The 19927-nt window shown below is 32.6% G+C and overlaps 1 protein-coding gene across 1 annotated transcript in view; it reads right to left on the bottom strand.

Moving 5' to 3' along the window:
• The window catches only part of LOC105337901 (uncharacterized), a 41172-nt gene extending 22406 nt beyond the window's left edge, over positions 1-18766 (bottom strand). Inside the window, exon 1 of the mRNA XM_011442834.4 lies at positions 18356-18766. Within this exon, the coding sequence (XP_011441136.3) occupies positions 18356-18553 (198 nt within the window). The 5' untranslated portion in view covers positions 18554-18766. The remainder of the gene's footprint in view (positions 1-18355) is intronic.
• Positions 18767-19927: the final 1161 nt, after the last annotated feature.

Below are 19927 nucleotides of genomic sequence, written 5' to 3' on the forward strand. Positions count from 1 at the left end.
TCCATTTCACTGGATACGGGTTGACATGGATTATGGATACAGTTTACATAAAAGAAAACCCGGTTTGCTGTCACATTGACAGCTTTTCACTTGTTTTTAAATGCATTAAAAAATTAGTCGCCACTCATCGTTTTTTATTCATATACTAATACAAATCAAGCACCACCAATGATTCCTTTTATTTTTAAGGTTCAATGTCTGATACCATATGTCTTTTTCCTACGTCAATCCTACGTTGATACACATTTAATAAATTTAAGTAGATCGTGTACAGACTGATGTAAAAAGAGACACATGAACGTACACGAGATACGAAAAACTGAAAATAAGAGATAATGCGATATTTACTTTGGATATAAATAAACTGTGATCTCAGGTGACGTTCTCGGATATAATCAGAGAATTAAAGCTTAAGGCAGTTTTTAGTACTATATACAGCATAATTTCAGGTATGGATCGGAATTCATTGACGAGTACAAGTATGAAGAACCATAAAACATGATATAAAGAAAAACATAACGATTCTAAATGAGAGCGATACTTAGTGTCTAGTATCGTAAGGTTGTGTTAGTACTATAGTACAACAGGACACAAAACATGTTGATGTAAAATGAACTAATTGTTTGTCGAGATTATATGCTTTTGAAAAATGTTTTTTTTTTACTCAGCTGATAAAAAAATAATCCCTACATTTGTACGATTAAAAAAACCCATTAAAAGATCGGTGAAAAAGACATTTACATGCATTTACCGTATATCTGAGATCAACCCAGGTAATTGGCTAATTGAACTTTCCTGAGGCATGTGATTTGCAAGTTGTTGTTTGATCCAACAAAATGTACTTCATATGCTTCGGCTTTTTATACCCAAATCTTTATTAAAAGGAGAATAAATCTGCCGGTTAAATTTGGTACATATTTTGAACTTTCTAGGAGAATTAGATTGTATTTAAAAAAAATAAAGATACTTTAATGGCAAGGGTTGAAACCAAATATCGATTTTTTAGATGTAAATTGTAAAGGTTAAAGGAAGCTCGTATTCATTAAATTCTATCCTGATTTGTACGAATTAGTTTGACATTTTCTACTTCAATTTACTCGACGGGATACTAACATGATATGATAATATCATATTCTAGGTTACGAGATTCAAGTAAATTAGAAAAAAAAACAAGGTTTCATCACAGTTATTTGAATACGTTCAAATCAACCTGTAAATAGTTTCAAATAACGATTGCTGAACGGTGGGAATGTCGCACAGTCATTAAACCTCTGTTTTAGCAAATAATTCCTGACAGTTACAACAAATGAAGGCAAGCATCCTACTCTGATTGAAATATTCCAACAATAAACATTTTGGGTTAAAAAAAAAACATGACATCATATACATTTCATTCCAAAATCTTAAACTTTAATATATTCTTTGTTTATTATTTACTAAAAAAATGAACATATTCATCAAAACAAAAAAAAACACTTGGGGGGGGTTGTTAATCATAAAACCAAGTTAATTCAGATAAAAGTCATTAAGAAAAAAATAGTTTCACCAAATAATATTCGCAGATTGACTTATTTTGTATTCTGATAACTTAACACAAAGTTTATGTTCATTATGCATATGGCTTTTGAATCGAAGCGACATTACAAAATATTTCATCAAACAAAAAAATTACATCAGGAATAGTTGTAATATTGTACATGAATGTGTCATCATTATATCAACACTTTCACTGCCGTGTAGGATCACCTTTAGAACCTTTTGTATGTTTGATGAAACTATTCTTTAAATTGAATAGATTTAGACTGTCATCATCATCTTGTTAAACCCTAAGGCAGTTGTATATGGAGAAGTTAATGGATCTCTGCTACAAGAATGTATACAAGAATGAATCTGAATATTCGCTTTTTCGATTTCCCACACAAAAATCCTTTGTCACAACTAAGGACTTCCAATAAAGTCAGCTTACGAATTGGGATGAAGTGTACTCTTGATATTTTCTCAGTTTCACCATAAAAAAAACAAATGGGTTACTCGATATCTTACTCTCTTCGTCAATTTAAATTGTGGCGTAGTTTCATATAAAAATAAAACATTTTATACCTGAAAGACGTTTAAACGATCTTCCGATGGACTCTAACAATATTATAAAGGAGCTACTGAAGTCGATTAATGGTTCTGATAATGTAACTGTCGTGCACTGTAGTTATTTCACATGTCATAGGAATTTGCCGAATGGTTTAAAAACGTAAGTGAATCCTTTACTAGGTTTTTCGAGCTTAACTTATGAGGTTTGATCTAGCAGATTATTTGCTCACATGTATATAAGAAACAGCATTGCCAAAATGGCATACTCAAATATTATAGTCAAAATCCAAAAGATGCTGACGTTACATGTAACGTAAACGAGGACCAACTTACACTAAACTCTCATCTTTTCCTCTAGAGTAGCAACTGTATTCATTTCTTTACATGTAATAAATGGGTTTTTGTATTAATAGTACAAGTTTGACAAGGTTGATCATGTTTGAGGCATGTAACTTAGGTCGGCTCTTTCTCTCTCTCTCTCTCTCTCATAGAAATTTGATGTATCAACAATAATTATTTTCAATGCACCAACAGATATAAACACAAATTATTAAACACAAAGCAAAAAATTTGAAATTGTTAAAACATGAATAAAAAATGAAGTTAAATGGAAAATCAGTAAGGTGACATTATGAAGCTATAATGTTTTTGGCTTGTATTGATTACATCAAAGGCACATTTTGCAATTGCTTGTAAACTAGACTGACAGATCGCTAAATATTTCAAGAATCCAAACCGTTAGATTAATGAGATAATTGTCATTGCAATTTGAAAAATTCCCTAAAGATTTATCCCATCTCTACTCACTGAAGTGGTTCCTGGGAGTAATTGTCATAACAGTCAGTAATTCTAATATTTTGGATTGTTGTTGAGGCTATATGGCACTAACGAACTTGGCCTCGTCACACACATTCTCTATTAACATTCAAAATGACGTAATATCATGTCAAAATATGACCATTTGAAAAATAGTTTATTGACTTTTTCTTCTAATTAAACGAATGTTCATTACAACTAATACATTCATCACTCTGTGTGATGATTTAAACTTTTATAGTAAATAAGCCACTGTGTATCTTCTGTCTTGTTTCTTAAGAGGCCTGACTGGTCGTCGAAATTTTAGACTGTATTTATCTCCTTAATAAAAAGAGCTCTTTATGGGGATATAGAAAAAAATTAAAATTTTATTAAATTTCATTATTTAAATTAAAAGGAAAATATAAAAATTTTATACATAAAATATATGAAAGTTTTCCTTACAAAATAATAGTTTAAGCTTAAAACAATAATTTGAACATCTAAGATTGAAGGTAGATCTGACGGCTATTAAATTCGTGACCAATGTTGTTCCTGTACAGTTATAAGACTCCTTACGGACAAAAACATACGAATCATAGCATAACCAGGCACTGCTATCTTGTAAACATGTGGACACAAATGTAATCATTTCTTGAAATGACTTGTTTATATAAAAGAACTGACCAAAATTGTTTTCAAAAGATAAATAATCAATAAATGTGAGGTTTTACGTGTTATTTTGAAGGCAAATTACGCACAAAAGTACAGAACAATGCCATCACTTAGATCTGCACAGATGCAGATTTACATTGAAGATTTAAACAATTGAAAAAAAGGTGGTCATTGGTGTTGACTCTACAACCATTTTTTTTTTTAGAAAAAGGTTGAATCTTGCACATTAATGTCTTTTTTGTCTCAAAATAGGTTCCTTATTCTTATCAGTCGAATGGGATATATTCCTAGGACAAGAACAACTTCCGTCTTTACTTTTAACTCCTAAGAAGGCACATTCACCTTAGGTTTTCATTGAAAAAAAAATATGTCAATTCAAAAACAATCTGTATTAAATGTGACAACCATTTATTGCTTGGTTTGTTTTTTTCAGTTCTATATGACTGCATAAGTCAAAAGTACATTTTTTAAAAAGTGGTGTAAGGGTTAAAAATTTATTTGTCTTAAATAAAAAATATACATTTATTTTTAAATGAAAATATGACTTCAATGAACTTCCATAGACACAGACGAATATATCTCGTGCCGACTGAGAATTCTGAGAAAAAGGTATCCTAATTTGAGACAAAGTTACAACTCAAATGGACAAGCTTCATTTTTTTATAAAAATGATAATGTACTTGTATATACTTTTACTCAATTCAATATGTATATTAGGGTATCCTTATTTGAGACAAAGTTACAACTCAAATGGAAAAGTTTTTGTTTTTTTTAAACAATGATAATGTATATACTTTAACTCAATTCATATATGTATATATAATTTGAGAAAGAGATAGATGATGCCAATATAATCAAGAAATGCTTTTAATGGTTCATGAAGCTATAACGATGAAGATAGTGATCAATGCTTCAAGGTACAGGGTGTCCCAGAATATCTGATAACATTTACTCTTTAAATAACTTTTAATTAAAATTATAGAACAAAAAATAAAAAGTATTCTCATAATTGTATATGATGTAAATTTTCACCTCACAAATTTAACGAACATTCATAAGCTTTTCACAAATTCAATGAGAATTGTTTTTAAAAACACAACATAAATAGAGAGCGCGTCAAAATGACGTCCATTTCATCAATTACAACGTCAACTGGATGAGTAAAATTCCTCACAACAACCGCTGTACGGATATCATTTTCTCAAATCTTCTCACTATCTAAAAAATATATTGATTTTTTGAGTTGTTTTTCTCCATGGTATTCTTACACGTGTATTTTATAATTCGTACAACCTTATATGTGTTGTATGTGTTTGAAAAAACAGTTTTAAAACGGAAGATGTCTGTTCTCTTTTCCGATTCATCTTGAATAAAATTCAATGGAACCAAAGAAATATACAATTTTGTGGCATCATAATTCAGCGAAAGGCAAGTTTTTCCCCCAAACTTTTTGTGGGGATAAAATACACTATTTCTCCTTTCATTTGAGTCATAATTTAAAAGTTTTGGCCACATATTTCTAAATTTATATGATTTTCAGATGGTATTAGATATTCTGGGACACCCTGTACATGTAAATGTAAACATACTTGTAAAGACAAATGCGTTGATTAGAAAATAGATATCTTCCCAAAAGATATTTCTAACTTTTATAAATTCAGAATTAGAGGATGATGTTATTTGTAAGACGCAATGACGTCTTTCACGAAGCAACTTTTTCTTTTAAACTATTGATCAATTTCTTTGTTGTCATGATAAACTGTCAGGTTTTCTTTATCTGAATCAATACTTAGTAAATGTTTTTATCATTATAAAAATCAACCACTATATTAAGGTCATTTATGAAAATGTGATAATTTTTGTTTAAAAAAGTGTTTGCTTTTTACAATTACATTACATGAAGATCGACTTTCAGTTCTTTCATTATAGTAATTCACATAGGAAGCTATTTGGCGAAGCTTCAGTGTTGCGTAATAGTTTTGGTTATATTACAAAAGCGTTTAGCATATATGCTAACAGCTTAAAATGTAAATTGTAAAAAATAAAAAAATTAAAAAATCTAAAGTACGGAGATCACACCATTTGTAAGCTTTAGTTCTGTGGATTTCATCACATCCCCAGAGTGAATAACCTTCAAAGGAGCTCAATCCCCCACAAATGTGCTTTACAGGATGACAAACTCGTCATCGCCTGGAAGGTATCTTTCAGCCAAATTTGCTAGAGCAGAACAGTATGCAGAGGTTAGATCAAATCAGCAATGTAAACACGCAACTAAATAAGTAAGTGACTCTCGGAGCCACTAGGTCACACCACTTCGGTAATTAAGAGTTACTTGATTTCCGGATACACACCACAGCGTCTTCTGTAAATGAGGGAAGGTCATACATTTCCCCCCCCCCAAAAAAACAAAAAAAAAACCCTCAAAAGTTAGTTTTTTCCAAACTAAATTTGTTTCATTTCAAGTACTAATAATTTATGTTATTTATTTTAATATTCACTTTATATTTTTAAAGTGTCTGTTTTGTTCTGAACAGTTAGTTTGCATTTCAGAATTAGAATATATTAGACTTAATATTTTGTTGTTCCAACTGGCATTCACAATTCTCTCAATAGAACAGTAAGTGTTTTTAGATTCATTTAACTAAAAGCTAAAACTTTTTAGGCATTGAACTATAAAAGTATGCTTGTTTGCTTCTCTCTCTCTTTCTCTCTCTCTCTGCTTATTTAAAACAAAATTTAATCGGGTCATGTTTGGTAAACAAGGAAGCTCGATTATTCCCTAGTAAATAAATGTGGTATATGCATAGAGGCAGCTAAAGAAATGACACCTTCAATAGCTACTACTGTCCTCCAAAGAAGGCGCGTCCAGCTGAAGGATGAGAGGTGCAACATTCAGCATGCAAATGAGGTCCTAGAGGATGTTACATACACATCAGGCAAGTATAAAAGTAACAGAAAGGTAAGTAAAATGGAAATTAATACGTTGGTGAATCAGATATGTCTTGTTATAAAAACTACAATTGTTTGTAATTTGTTTCCATGCTTTCAGAAATTTCGTTGGCAGACAGTATTGATATTAAAAGAGAAAATACCAGATGCTTTTCCTAGTGGTGTGTTCAATAAAGTAGCCATAGGGAATGCAATTTGATTTTGAGACCACAGAACTTAGTTACTGTTAGTTTTAAGAAATCATGTTTGGCTATCTGTATTAAATACAACATCCATAAAAAAAAATTCAAAAAATAAAAAAAATGTAGTTTTCTTTTGTTTTTCTTTTGTTTTTGTTTTGGCATTCTTTAATTTACACAGTAGCTACAGTTTTCAAATTCCATTGATACTGTTTTTGTTGCAAAATCACAACAACGGATTTAAAATTAAGAATATAGGTGGATAAGGCGTGTAAAATGCCCATGTACGGTCGGACAAGATATTCTGAAAAAATAATCTGATATTTTTTGAAATATCATTTAAAACAATATATTTAACATATCATGGATTTTTAACCTATAAATATGTTCAATACCGGGAATATGTTGACTCAAACAGGCGTTTACGTATCAAAACGTAGAGTGGGACTGGGCTCCATATTTTTCTCACAGCCTTAATAAGGTCTTATGGAAAACAAACCGATTTCACAGTCAACAAAAACGTGGAGAGGTGACCAAATATACATTAAAAATATCATTTTGTATCCCAACAATGGAACATATTGAAAAAAAAATACAAGTCCGTAAATTCGAGGTAAAAGTGAATCATTATTTAAACAGCCTACTTTGTTGTGTTTGAAATAGCTCAGTGGTTAGAGCACCTGACATAAGCTAACCTTAGGTTTTTAGGGTTTTTATGTTTTGGGTTCGATACCACTGAAATTTAAGGCAATATTTTTGTTCTTATCTTTTGTTGAATATATTTTTTTTAAATGACTATAGCTAGAAATTGTGGTTTTGCAAACTTGAATTAAAATATATTTGAATAAATTCAATTGGAAAAAATAAATTCAAAATTGTATTTTACGACTAAACTGAAAAGGCATTTGCGCTATCTTATCCCCCCCCCCCCTATATTCTTTTACTAAGCTATTTTTTTTTTAAATTTAAATAATAGGATTTTTTGCCATTCGACATTGTACAGTTTTCAATTGTAACATAGGAGTAGGGCCAAACTGGTCAAATTTGACTTTTCTTTTTCTTTTAAATCAGCTTCGTTACTTCCTCATAAAGAAAAGTAATGAAGACCAGAAAGCCCTCTTTAAAAGTGTAAATATCACGTCCCACAGGGTAGGGGGTCCTGACCCTACGGCAGGGCCAATATCGACGCTGTAGAAAAGAAAGGCCGTAACTAGAATTTTCATAGTTTTCAGTATCAAGGGAAAACTGTTTCTTTCATATTGTTTTAAATAGATACCATTTTAAGATATAATAGTAAAATCTATAAGCTATTAAATTTAAAATACAGCATACCTTTTTTGGAAATTATATGCAAGAATTGATACGACTTTTTAATACTTGATCACAGAGATATAAATAGTTGTAACTGACACTTACGACTTTATGGTTGGTTGATTATTAGGAAATTATGGTCTTATGTACCACATAAAACCTTTCAGTTTTCTCTTTAATTACATGTATTCATTTTTTTATTTTATCTATTTACAACACATTACGGTTTATATTTACTGCATTTTAACGACATACAGAGCTCTACAATGCCTTTGTAGATGATTACACTATTTAGTCTATTATCAATGTTTTTAGAAAAAGCTTTCAAATATTTTTTTTTTACTAGAATATAGAGAGATTATAAAACTAATTCCTTATTTAAAAAAAATTGAACTATGAAACACATCAACTGTGAATAATATAATACAATTCTAACGTTAAAAATATAAATCAGGAACAGAAACACTCAATTTGAAATTATTCAATTTAAACTGTTCATAAATCAAACAATTCTCTACCAACCAAACAATAGCATTCTGATTTTATCGCAAACACTGTCAATCATCCACTTCTGATTCATCTGAAATGTTAGGTTCTGGAAGATTGTCGATTTCTTTGCTGTCGTATGGTAGACTGTGGTAAAACCTGTGCATCAGAAATGGGTAGCCGTTCGCTGTATAGTGGTTTTAAACGATAACCTTCCAGAGACTTCATTTTCCGCCTACCTTGGTGAATGTTTAGGCTTCTGTAGTCATCCTTAAAATCATACTTGAAGATGATATTCGGACATCCTTTTTTGTATTGAAATGAATGAATTCTGTTCCAATGGACAAGATCCCCATTTGTGTCTTTTTTCTATTTGATACCCCAGAAGATACACACTCTTTGAAATCTAAAATCATTGAGTGCTTAATTTCATGTACGGCATATTTTGGAGAAGTCTGCTTAGCATTTTTAATTCCTTATATCCAGTCATCTGGACTATACACCTCCAACCTTTTGGTAGAATTTTCAATCGTTGCATGCACTGAGTCCCCTTCCATTTGAGAATGGCCTCTCTCAAAATAGATAACATGCGTTATAACTTTAATCGGAAAGTTGGTCACGCATAGCAAGCACATGATGCAGAATTGCAAATTTCTTTGCTGCCCTGTGCAACTGTCGGAGTAGTATATGATTTCATCTTTGTCTCACATTCTCTGTTGTGCATGTTAAGACAAGTTGAAATTTCACAACTTCCCCGTTTAGCCTCAGTTTCATGCCACAGATAACATTGTACGTTCCTCGATGCTAGATCATGTGTTGTGAAGTTGTAGGTAGATAGCTTTCTGTTATAGTATGCATCACTCACAAACATTTTAGGGGTAATTAGTACTTTCTGTAGGTCAAAATTTACCGCTACGAAATTTTTATCTTTGAGTGCTCTCTCTTTATCTTCCTTCTTTTGATTTCTAGCGTTTTGTTTCCCCTCCAAATGCTTAAGATGTTCGTTTTTCAAAGGAGTCTCAAAATGTGCAAACATCTTTTTATGGATGATGAAATCCTATGTTGTATTCAGTGCAAAAGATGTGGTCATATAGCCAATATTTCACTGGCTCTTTTTCTTTCAACAGACATTTTTCCTTGTATAGCTCATACATCTTTCTGATTGACAGGTGCTTTTCTAGATATTTTCTGCTTGTAGTTTTCCTACAATAGTGAGATTGAACTGTGGGGAAGGATTCAATATGCTTTCTAATAACATTTCTGTTTTCCTCAGAGATTCTTTGACTTCCAGGTTTTTTGCCTCTTTTGTCCACGCATCGCACTGTGTCACTTCTGTTTGACGTGTATGACACCGTTTTTTCCCCTATATTGAGCGTGTCTAAGAAGAATGCCTTGCACACCCTTTCTCTCCCATCATTATTTTCAAGAAAATATTGATAAGTGTATTTCCTTCTTGATTCTCTCACTGTTGTGCGTTTAGCCTTTTTTTTCCTTTTTTTACATATTGCCTGATAAAATCTCTTTGTCCGCCATATCCTAAGCCCCAATACTGTCCAAATATTTTCAGCTGATCATCTTCTTTAACTTTTTAGAGCATTGGAATCGGCGTCTGCAATCTTTTCTGTTAAAGGGACATGGTCACAATTTTAGTCAAAAATTATTTTTCCGATTTTAATGTTTATAATGCTTCAGTAAGGCATTTTTAAAAGGAAACCAAAATTTAAGTGTCTTTTGTTGAGTTATAAGCGAGTTACAGAGCTTACAATTCTTTGCTATGTAAACAAACCTTTTGTTTACATTTTGAACGTTGAAGTAAAAACTCCAGTTTAAGACCGAAAATGAATGTGGTAAACGTTAACATCTGTTTATTTATGCTTAAAATGAATAAGAAGATGGAATAATCAGTTAGAAAAAGAACTTTTACCGGTATAATGAACTAATGTAAACAAAAACAGGGCACGAACCTTGTTTACATGACAGAGAATTGCGAGCCCTGTATCCTGCTTATAACTTCACTACTGACTCTCCAATTTCATTTGGTCATTGGAAATGCATTCCTAAAGCATTGTATTAAATAATAAAAACAGAAAATTAGACTTTGACTAAAATCGTGACCATGCCCCTTTAAGATTTCGTCTTCTAACTTTCTCACCCTTGCAGGAAGTATATTCATCCCCTGCGTTTCTCTTTCTCTCTCTTATATTCTGTTTCCACAATTCCGGGTTTTCGAGTGGACGCCGAGATCTAGTAACTGTTGTTTCCTCACTCCGTGATTGAGATGCATTGTCAGTTTCATTGTCGTTAATAGATTCTGTGTCATCCAAGCTGCCTTCTGACAACTTATCAAGTGCTTGATCAATTTCCAAATGCTCAGTTTCAAATTCTGAGTTTTCTGTTTCATTTGTTTGGGTTTCGATTATAACATGTAGAGCTTCTGTATCTAATAGGGCTGTTTCTTCAAATAGTGGCATTAAAATATTCAAATTCTCAAGCTCTAATGAATCATTTTCACTGTTAAGAACAAAAGTTTCGTCAAGATCAAAGCAACTATCACACTCCATCCAATTATTTTTTCATTATTATCAGTTACTGTAATTGCTGGTGGGTTTTGATCATCTTCATCCTCACAGCTTTCTCCAACTGTATTGAAATAATCTGAATGATCAACAAAAAAGTTGATTTTTGATTGTTGTTGACCATCTTCCGTCAGATTTGATTCGTTTTCTACTGTTTGTTTTATGCCATTTGTATTACTGCATTTAGTATTCTCTTGCCTTTCATTGTTATGTGATTCTTTGATTGATTTTGCAAGGGTATTCAGAGGGATGTCATCATCATTCTTTTTATTTAATCTTAATTTTTCTTCCAATTGTTTGAGTGAAATGTCCTTATCATCAGATTCAACTTCTTTCAGTGGTGCCATTTTGCACCGTGATAAGATGTTCCCTTATTTCTTTGTTCAAACCTTTTCCCCTGTGTTTATAAAGATCTATCTGGTTGATGTCATTTAACAGGTGGCAGATCCAAAGATTGTATGTATAAGGTTGTGCGTCTCTTTCATTAATAGCTGTGTATGACCGTTGATAGTTTTGTTTTAGTAATAGTAACTCTTTCTCGACAGTAGTTAAAATGTCTTTCTTTGAGGAACAAAATTCACAAGCCTTATCTGAAATGCATGTATTTAAAATATGAAAGGTCATAAGTAATTTCTATACAATGTGGGGATTGTTTTTATATTAAATCAAAGATAATTATATCGTTTTTATCGTTAACTGTTTTATCTACGTACATTATTTTTCATTTCAAATGCACTCTCTCAACTTTCACTGACATATTTATTTTGTATTACTTAAACAACTTGATCACCTTACTTTACAGACTTCACATTCATGAGTATTAAATGAATATTTACATAAGGAACTTTACAAAAGATTGTAAAAACTGTTAGAGTGAGGTAAACACTATTATTTGATATAAATATATACTTTTCTTTTATAAGTTTCACTCACCATTTATCACATTCATCATTTTCTCCTAAGCTGCAGCATCTCTGTTGACTTTTTGTTTGCATCAGTTATCAGTTATGAAATGTCGTAAGTGTCACATACGATGTTTTTAAAAACTATTTGAATGTTTATTAAAGTTGTACGTGACACTTACAGCCGTTCATATCTTTGCGCTTTAGATACGACCAAATAATTTTCTTTTGTTACCATAGAAACATTTGGAATACATTTAAGATTTTTTCAGGTCACGTAAAAATAATTGTTTATTTTTGTAATTTTTAAAAAAGGGTTTAAAGGTCTTATCTAACACTTACGACCTTTCATTTCTACAACGTCGATATGGGCATATACATGTAGTGTTAATGCATTAATGTTTAAGAGTCTTCCTCTTTACTTCTGCTGATACTAAATAGAAACCGACTGTATATTAGAAAAGAACATAAAACCTTCTACCGGGTCCCCCCGACAACATACATGTAGAAATACGGGGACATGAAGAGGGGAAAGACAACTTTCCTGCCGTACTTCATTTTGTATGCACAGAAAGACCCAACATGGGACTGCACATTTAGAGTCAGCAGACATTAAGGTGAATTTATACAAAATTAACTTTTAAATTTCTGCGCAGACCAAATCAGAAAAAGGGTAGTTGATCGCTTTAATGCTGCCAGGTTTTACGGTTTATTGTAGACGAAGCAACAGACTGTTCCACAAAGGAACAGTCTGCACTGTGTGTGATTTTTTATAAAGGTTCATAAAATATTTGGGAAGAGTTTCATGGATTTCAGGAAGCTGAAAGTACTACGGCGGAGCATCTTGCTATAAAGTTTATATCATCATTAGAGGAATACGGCATAGTCATTGATCGTATGCGTGAACAGGGAAATGATGGGGCAGCTAGTATGGCTGGCAAGCATAGAGGTGTCCAGGCAAAACTTAGAGAGATAGTACCTCAAGCTACCTGTACTCATTGACGTGCATTCACTGAATTGTCAGTTCATGCTGGCAAAGAACCACTTAATCTCTTTTGCATCGATTACTCGGCTAAACGTCTAAAGCAGTTTAACGAATCATTATCGAATGATAATCCAACTAAGGAGCAAATGGAACGCAAAACGAAACTCCAATCTTCATGCGAGACCAAGTGGTTCTCTAGGGTCGATGCGGTAACGACATTTAAGAAATTTTATTATGTTATTATCGATGCTCTAGAGGATTGTCTGAGGATGGAGACGCTTAAGCAAGAACTTATATATGTTCAATAAAACAGTTTGACTTTCTCATACCTCTTGTTACATCTGAACACGTTCTTGCTCCCCCTTAATCCCATCTACAGGAGAAAAACGTAAGATTTGTTTGAGGCCGCAAAGGAGAGCAAAACCGTGATTTCTATGCAGAGTGCAGAGGGTGTTGATGACGATGTGTGGGATAGTATATTTGAAGAAGCTGTAGCTATAGAAGTCCAAAATGATGTTCATTCGTTACCGGTACAAAGATTTCTAGACGACGATGCCATCCAGGAAACGTTACTGGAGATACTCCATCAGAATAATGGAAGAGAAATCTATAAAATACCAACTGTAGATCATCGTGTTAACGAATTGAACGATCGTTTAGTTCAAAACAAAAACAGATTCTCTGCACAATACATACTTTCTTCTCAAATAGGAAACATCACTAGGGCAAAAAATGACAGAACTTTATGACACATTCGGAGAGGACTTACCTGCTAATGACAGCAATGAGTTTCAACGAGAGGCGAAAACCAGAAACTCTTGGCGAGACTTTGCTTTCAATTAAGGAACCTTTGTTTTATCCAAACGTCTTCAAATGTTTGGAAATGCTTGCACGTATGTCGGTAACTACAGTAACCGCAGAGCGCTTTTTCAGCGTCATGCGTCGCTTGAAGACATACCTCAGGTCAACAACGACGAGACAAAGAATGTCGTTTTTAGCAAGTTTACACATATACTAGTACATGGATACGGAAGTCAGTATATCAATTGTTATATCAGAATTTGCCGAGAAAAAGCAAAGACGACTTGCCTTTCTTTTTCAATAAATAAAAAATAAAAATTTGCTCTTCTGATATTTTTATGCCCCTCTTCGAAGAAGAGAGGGCATATTGCTTTGCTGCTGTCTGTCGGTATGTCGGTCGGTCGGTTCACCAACAGCTTCCGTTCATTTTCTTTGCAAAGGATACACATATTGGAATGACATTTGGTATACAGGATTATCATAATAATATCTAGGTCAAATTTGATTTTGGGTGGAATCCAGCAATATTCGACAGAGTTGTGCCCCTTTAACATAGAAAAATTCCAATTATTTGCAGTTTCCGTTCATTTTCTTCGCATAGGATGCTTATATTGAAATGAAATTTGATATACAGGTTCATCATAATAATAAAAAGTTTAATTTTTGGTACGTTCAAGCAATTTTGACAGAGTTATGTGCCTTGGACTTAGAAATTATTCAATTATTTTTTTTCCCGTTCATTTTCTTCGCAGTTCTTTCCAAGGGAGGGGGAAGGGGCATAAGTGTATAACAAACATCTCTTGTCTATTTTTATTTGCTCATATTACCATAACCTGGGTGACAGGTTGACAATTATTATGAATAGAATATCGAGAAATAACGAAAGGTTTAAACAATATTTTTGTAGACAAAAACGTTAGAGACCAGTAGGAGAGAAAGCACAAGATTTATTAGATGAAAATTAAATTAATAATCAATCAGGCACTTCTTTTTCTTTTTCATCTTTAATTTTATGATGATAATTTAGTAAGCATTTTACACATTAAAAAACTGAGGGTATTTTAATGAAACTCTTTTTTCTGGATACTCAAAATTATAGTATCTGAAATGCTGAAAACTCGACAACTTCCGAGGGCCTCGCCCCCACCAGGGCTTCGCCCTGGACTTATTGGGGCCTCAAGGTTGGCCCCAACCCCCTACTTTTTCTGCTTCCACAATAAACAAACCTTAGCTACGCCCCTGAATAGACATCAGTATGAATATAAATATATGCACTGAATGCTAATATTTGGATGTTGTCGGTCCCATAACACACCAAGCGGTGCAGGCAAATTATCATAGTGCGCTTTTGCGCGGTATTCAATTTGTCTAGAGTTATTCAATTTGTCTGCACCGCTTGGTGTGTTATAGGACTTACGACATCCAAAAATAAGCATTCAATGCCTAAATATTCAAATTAAGTGAGAGAATATGGCAGTTTTTTTTTCATTTAAATGCTCTGGGAAATGTTCGGTCCGTTCCCTTGGGATCGGGAGACGCTAGAAAAAATGTATAATATTTGCCATCTTTAGTCTACTGTATTTATAAAATCATCGAAATGCTGTTTTAACAGTGAACAATTTTTTTAGTAAATTATTATCTATCGTTAGATATCGTTTTAATATCAATATCAAAATTATAGAATTCATAGTCTTTTTTGCAAGACTTCAGGTAGGAGAGGGGGCGTTCATTACCATTTTTAAAAAATGCTTTTAACTCCAGAATGAAGATTAAAATATTGCATTTGTGAGATTCCATGACACATAAATGGCCTATGGTACTCGAGCTCAGGGTGTGGGCGGCTCTTGTTTCAAGTTACGACAGTCCCGGGATTCGTTGTATTCTGAGCACATTTAAGCATTTGCATCCACACTGACATGCCATAGCCAAAGGGATTTATGGAACAGAGTGAATAAGATTAAAACATATCGTTGATAGAATTCTCAGCACGTTACCCATTTTAACTGTTATCCTTTAAACATTTCCGACAGGTTATTATCTTGATTGCTTTTGCTGAATCCAGCGCGTTCATTTGTCGCTGTGTTTATTAACTTATTAACTTCATGGCATGAACGAGATAAATAAAGGTTTTGCCCTGATCGTTAAAAGTTAATTTTTGTTATTGAAATTTGGGATTACGATCATATACCTTTTTTCAAAGAACTTCCTCCTCAATACACAATTTGTATAATCAATTCTCACTCAATTCCTCTTTCAGCTGCTACAATGAACAGCGGTTTTCGATGGAGAAACAATTGATTCAATGATTATTCACATTGTTGTTATTATCGAGAAGAGGATTAAAATACATGTATCTTAACAAAGAGAAAATATTTGAATTATTAATTTACGTACTAATAACTAACTTTGACGACCTTCTAAGGATTTTAAAATCCTTTTTATATTTCCAACAAATAACGGTCAACGTCAATTCACAGCTATTAACAATAATATTTTTAAGGATTTTGTGAATTTTAGAAGAATGATACCTATATAAGAAAGCGTAAACTCTTGCATATTTAACTAGATTTCTGTTTTTGAGTTAAAATGTTATCATGCACTAGGTTCTACAACTTGTTTGGCCCCTTCGAGAGATGTTCAGAAAATACATCCTTTTTTACAACACCATATGTTCAAAGTTGTATAAGATACATGAGCCGCCTTTTATTAAACACTTTGAAGTAAGTTGCGCAGCGCCGGCGAGGAAAGCGACCTCTAAGAATCAGTGCGCGGGAAAAAGAACGAGCTAACCCCACAGATTCATCAAAGAACTCTTTAAAAAAAGATATTTAAAAATCTTATGAGTTCCTTTAGCGGATATGGTATAGGCTCTGAGCACACTAATACAATTTGAGCATGACGATGATTCTAAACAAAACAAATATAAATCAATAGCGGTAGATTTTTTTTTAAATTGTTTACCTTTATTAATTGAAGACATCGCTTTTGGTACATGAAATGACCCTTAAAGCGGTGCATTTCCATGCCCTATACAATATAGTGAGATATATAAAATCTTACTAAATATTGAGAAATCGTTACTTGTTTGTCAGATAATTTTGATTGGCTTAAGGCACTTGAGTTGATGTTTTGAGATAAAATAAAATTATGGTCATTGCATAAAGTGATTGAATATCCAAACTCCTAATTTTTTATTACTCAGCAAGAAAAAAATCACACAGGTCCAATCACGAAAATACAAATACGATTAAATGAGCAAGCAGGGAAAGGGCGTTAAACTGCATTATACAGGATAATAACGACGAAATAATTGACTAGTATATTTCCATACATCTATAGCTAAATATTTTTTTTCACTGTGTTCTGTTTAAATATGAAAATGAAGCAAATACATTGAATAAAGAATATTCTTGAAACGCTTTTACTTCTCTAGAAACGAATCCATTTTAATTCAAAGTTAGATTTCAATGAAGCTGTATAAATTATGGTGTCCGCCACAGCAGACTTTTCATCCAATATGTACAGGTTCAATCTTTCCAAAGACTTAAGTGTTATTATCAGCAACCGCAGCAGCCATTTCCATTGATTGGCTAAACTTTGCACCTGAGATGAATCATTCACTACCGAGACAATGGTGACAATTGACTTTTTGTGTTTACGAGAATTAATAGCTTATTATATACGAACCCCGGATTCCTCTTCAAAGATTTAAAATTTTCTCGTTTCAATCAAGTACACTACTCAATGCACAATCTTTCTCTGTAATATCATCAGATATTTACCTTATCATTTTATAAGAAAAAAAAAGGTAAACTTGATGAAAGATTACTCTAAAGAGAAAAAAACTATATACAACTGTCGTTGAACTTGGAAAAACAGCGAGGGCCAAAGCGTTTAGCATTCGTTGTACGGTGTGTTGTGTCTCTTTTTTTTTAATATTAAATTCACATGGCAGAGTGGCCACCATGATATCAGACTTGAGCCTTCTCGGATTTTCTTTTGCAAAAATTTATTCAAGAGATTTAACGAATCTCAATATAAAATGGAAAAAAAAACGTACACAATGTTGAACATGTGATGAGAGAAACTTTTTTATATAATTCCGGATTATGGTCAACAAGTACAGAACAAAATCTCACATCAGTATTTTTCCCGGTAAAGTAGACAAGATTGCATGATAGACTGATAATTGACTTACATTTCTTTTTGACAAATACTATTATACATATCATTTTACACAAAACGCACATCTAATACATTTATAAAGGCAAATATGATAAAAAGAAAAAAAGGCCAGTTTTTTAAAACCCTGCTAAAAAATACATAAATTCTGTGTTTTAAAGGACAGACAAAATAAATGAAACTTCAAGTTTATAAAACAAAATATTTGACAGATATTTGTCACATATGAAATTTAATAAACCCCTCATAATTCATACTCCAGATTCGACGCCAAGAGACAAAAATTAAAATTCCCATCTCTGCTATATACATGTATAAGATGTTAATTATCTATAACACAACAGAACACACGTTATATTTGTTTGAGGACTCTCTTGCCGTTCTAGAAGGGAAAATTCAACATTTGAACTAATAATGCAAACTACTTACTTTATCTTTGTAGATGTACTTTCGAATGGCACTGAATCCTACAGCTAACATTGAGGCAAATACACCGAACCCTAGAATCAGCCAAAAGGCCTCGGTCATCCTGAGTGATCCATGGACTCCAACTGTTGCTTCATCTGACGGCGATCCACGCCCATTCAGTAAAAATCCACATTCAGTGTTATTAAAAACAGCAAACATTTTTTTCTTTCTTTGTGAAAAAAATTGAAATTAATTTAACTAGTCCGCATACCAAATGAAATATCTAAAATTTCATGAAGCACAGTCAGTGGTAATTAATTAACACAAAAGGATGTAATAGACATTTAAAAACGTTTCGTCCTAAGGTAAAAACGCAAAGAAATATTAAGCCTTTCGAGAACGCGTAAGCCAATCATACTAGTATTTAGTAATAAAATTCATGGAGAGAGACCAGTAGTTATACCAGCGATGTCGATCGATAGAACATCTCTGTCAATGAAGATTGCGGAAAAGTGGCATGCATTTCAACAAACTTATAAATAAATTGTTATGGAAAACGGCATCATCATCATCAGTTAATGGGTTATACAAGCCTTTTTTTGTTCACTTCCTCTTCATTTTTTTTTAGTTCATTTGAAATCTTGTTTTTAATCTCACATAGTCACATGCCCATTTTACTTTATTATGCATTGTTAAACACTGAATCCACAAAAAAATTACAAACTATTTATCTATCTTGATTCGTTTTATATTCTGCGACCAATGGAATGATTGTAGAGGATGAAATATCTTACAGTAGAATGTACTGATATGTTCATTCACGAAGTATTCATTTGATAACAACAAGAAAATTCCAGCATATATACATTCAACCTTATTTTCAGGTACAAAATATGTAATTGAAGTCAAAATTATTATAAATGATGCCCTTGTCCTTTAATATTTTGATAGAAGTTGATATATTTTTTTAGGCCTACAGACACTTTTCTTTTGTACTATTTTGACATATCATTTATTTATATTTTGTAATTTTCGTTCCTCTTCTTTATTTCGTTTTGTTGCGAAGAGTTCGTTGTTTTCTCTTGAATACTTTATTTTTGCAAGTCGTTCTATCGATATTTGCAATTGCAACTTCTCGGGCCGTTCAGGCAGATTTTGGAAAAACACCTCCAAAGCATTAACATTACCGAATGTTAGAAATTTATTTTTAAAAAATGGAGTCGCTTTCCATCAATTTAGACAGCCTTGTACAGTGTGTTCTCTTCTCTGGTATATTTTAGCGTATATCATCGAATTCAATGATGTCTAGCTCAATAGATCGTGTTGTATTTAAATCAAGCTTTACGGTATTTCTAAAAAGGTGGGGTGTCATGGATGCCTGTGCAATATATTCGAGGCGTTTTTCCGAGCTCTGGATCTGCCAAAAAGACCCAAGAAGTTCCGATTGTCTATATTTAATGTTTAGCTTGCCTGACCAAAAGACTCAACTGAAATGTTTTGATCAAAATATGACCAGCGTCTGTAGTCGTCATATTCGTAGTTGTCCGCTGTGTTAACTTTTCGCATTGCAACGTAGAACAAATTGACCAACCG

Source organism: Magallana gigas, chromosome 3 (assembly GCF_963853765.1).
Source record: "Magallana gigas chromosome 3, xbMagGiga1.1, whole genome shotgun sequence".
NCBI classification, from domain to species: Eukaryota; Metazoa; Mollusca; class Bivalvia; order Ostreida; family Ostreidae; genus Magallana; species Magallana gigas.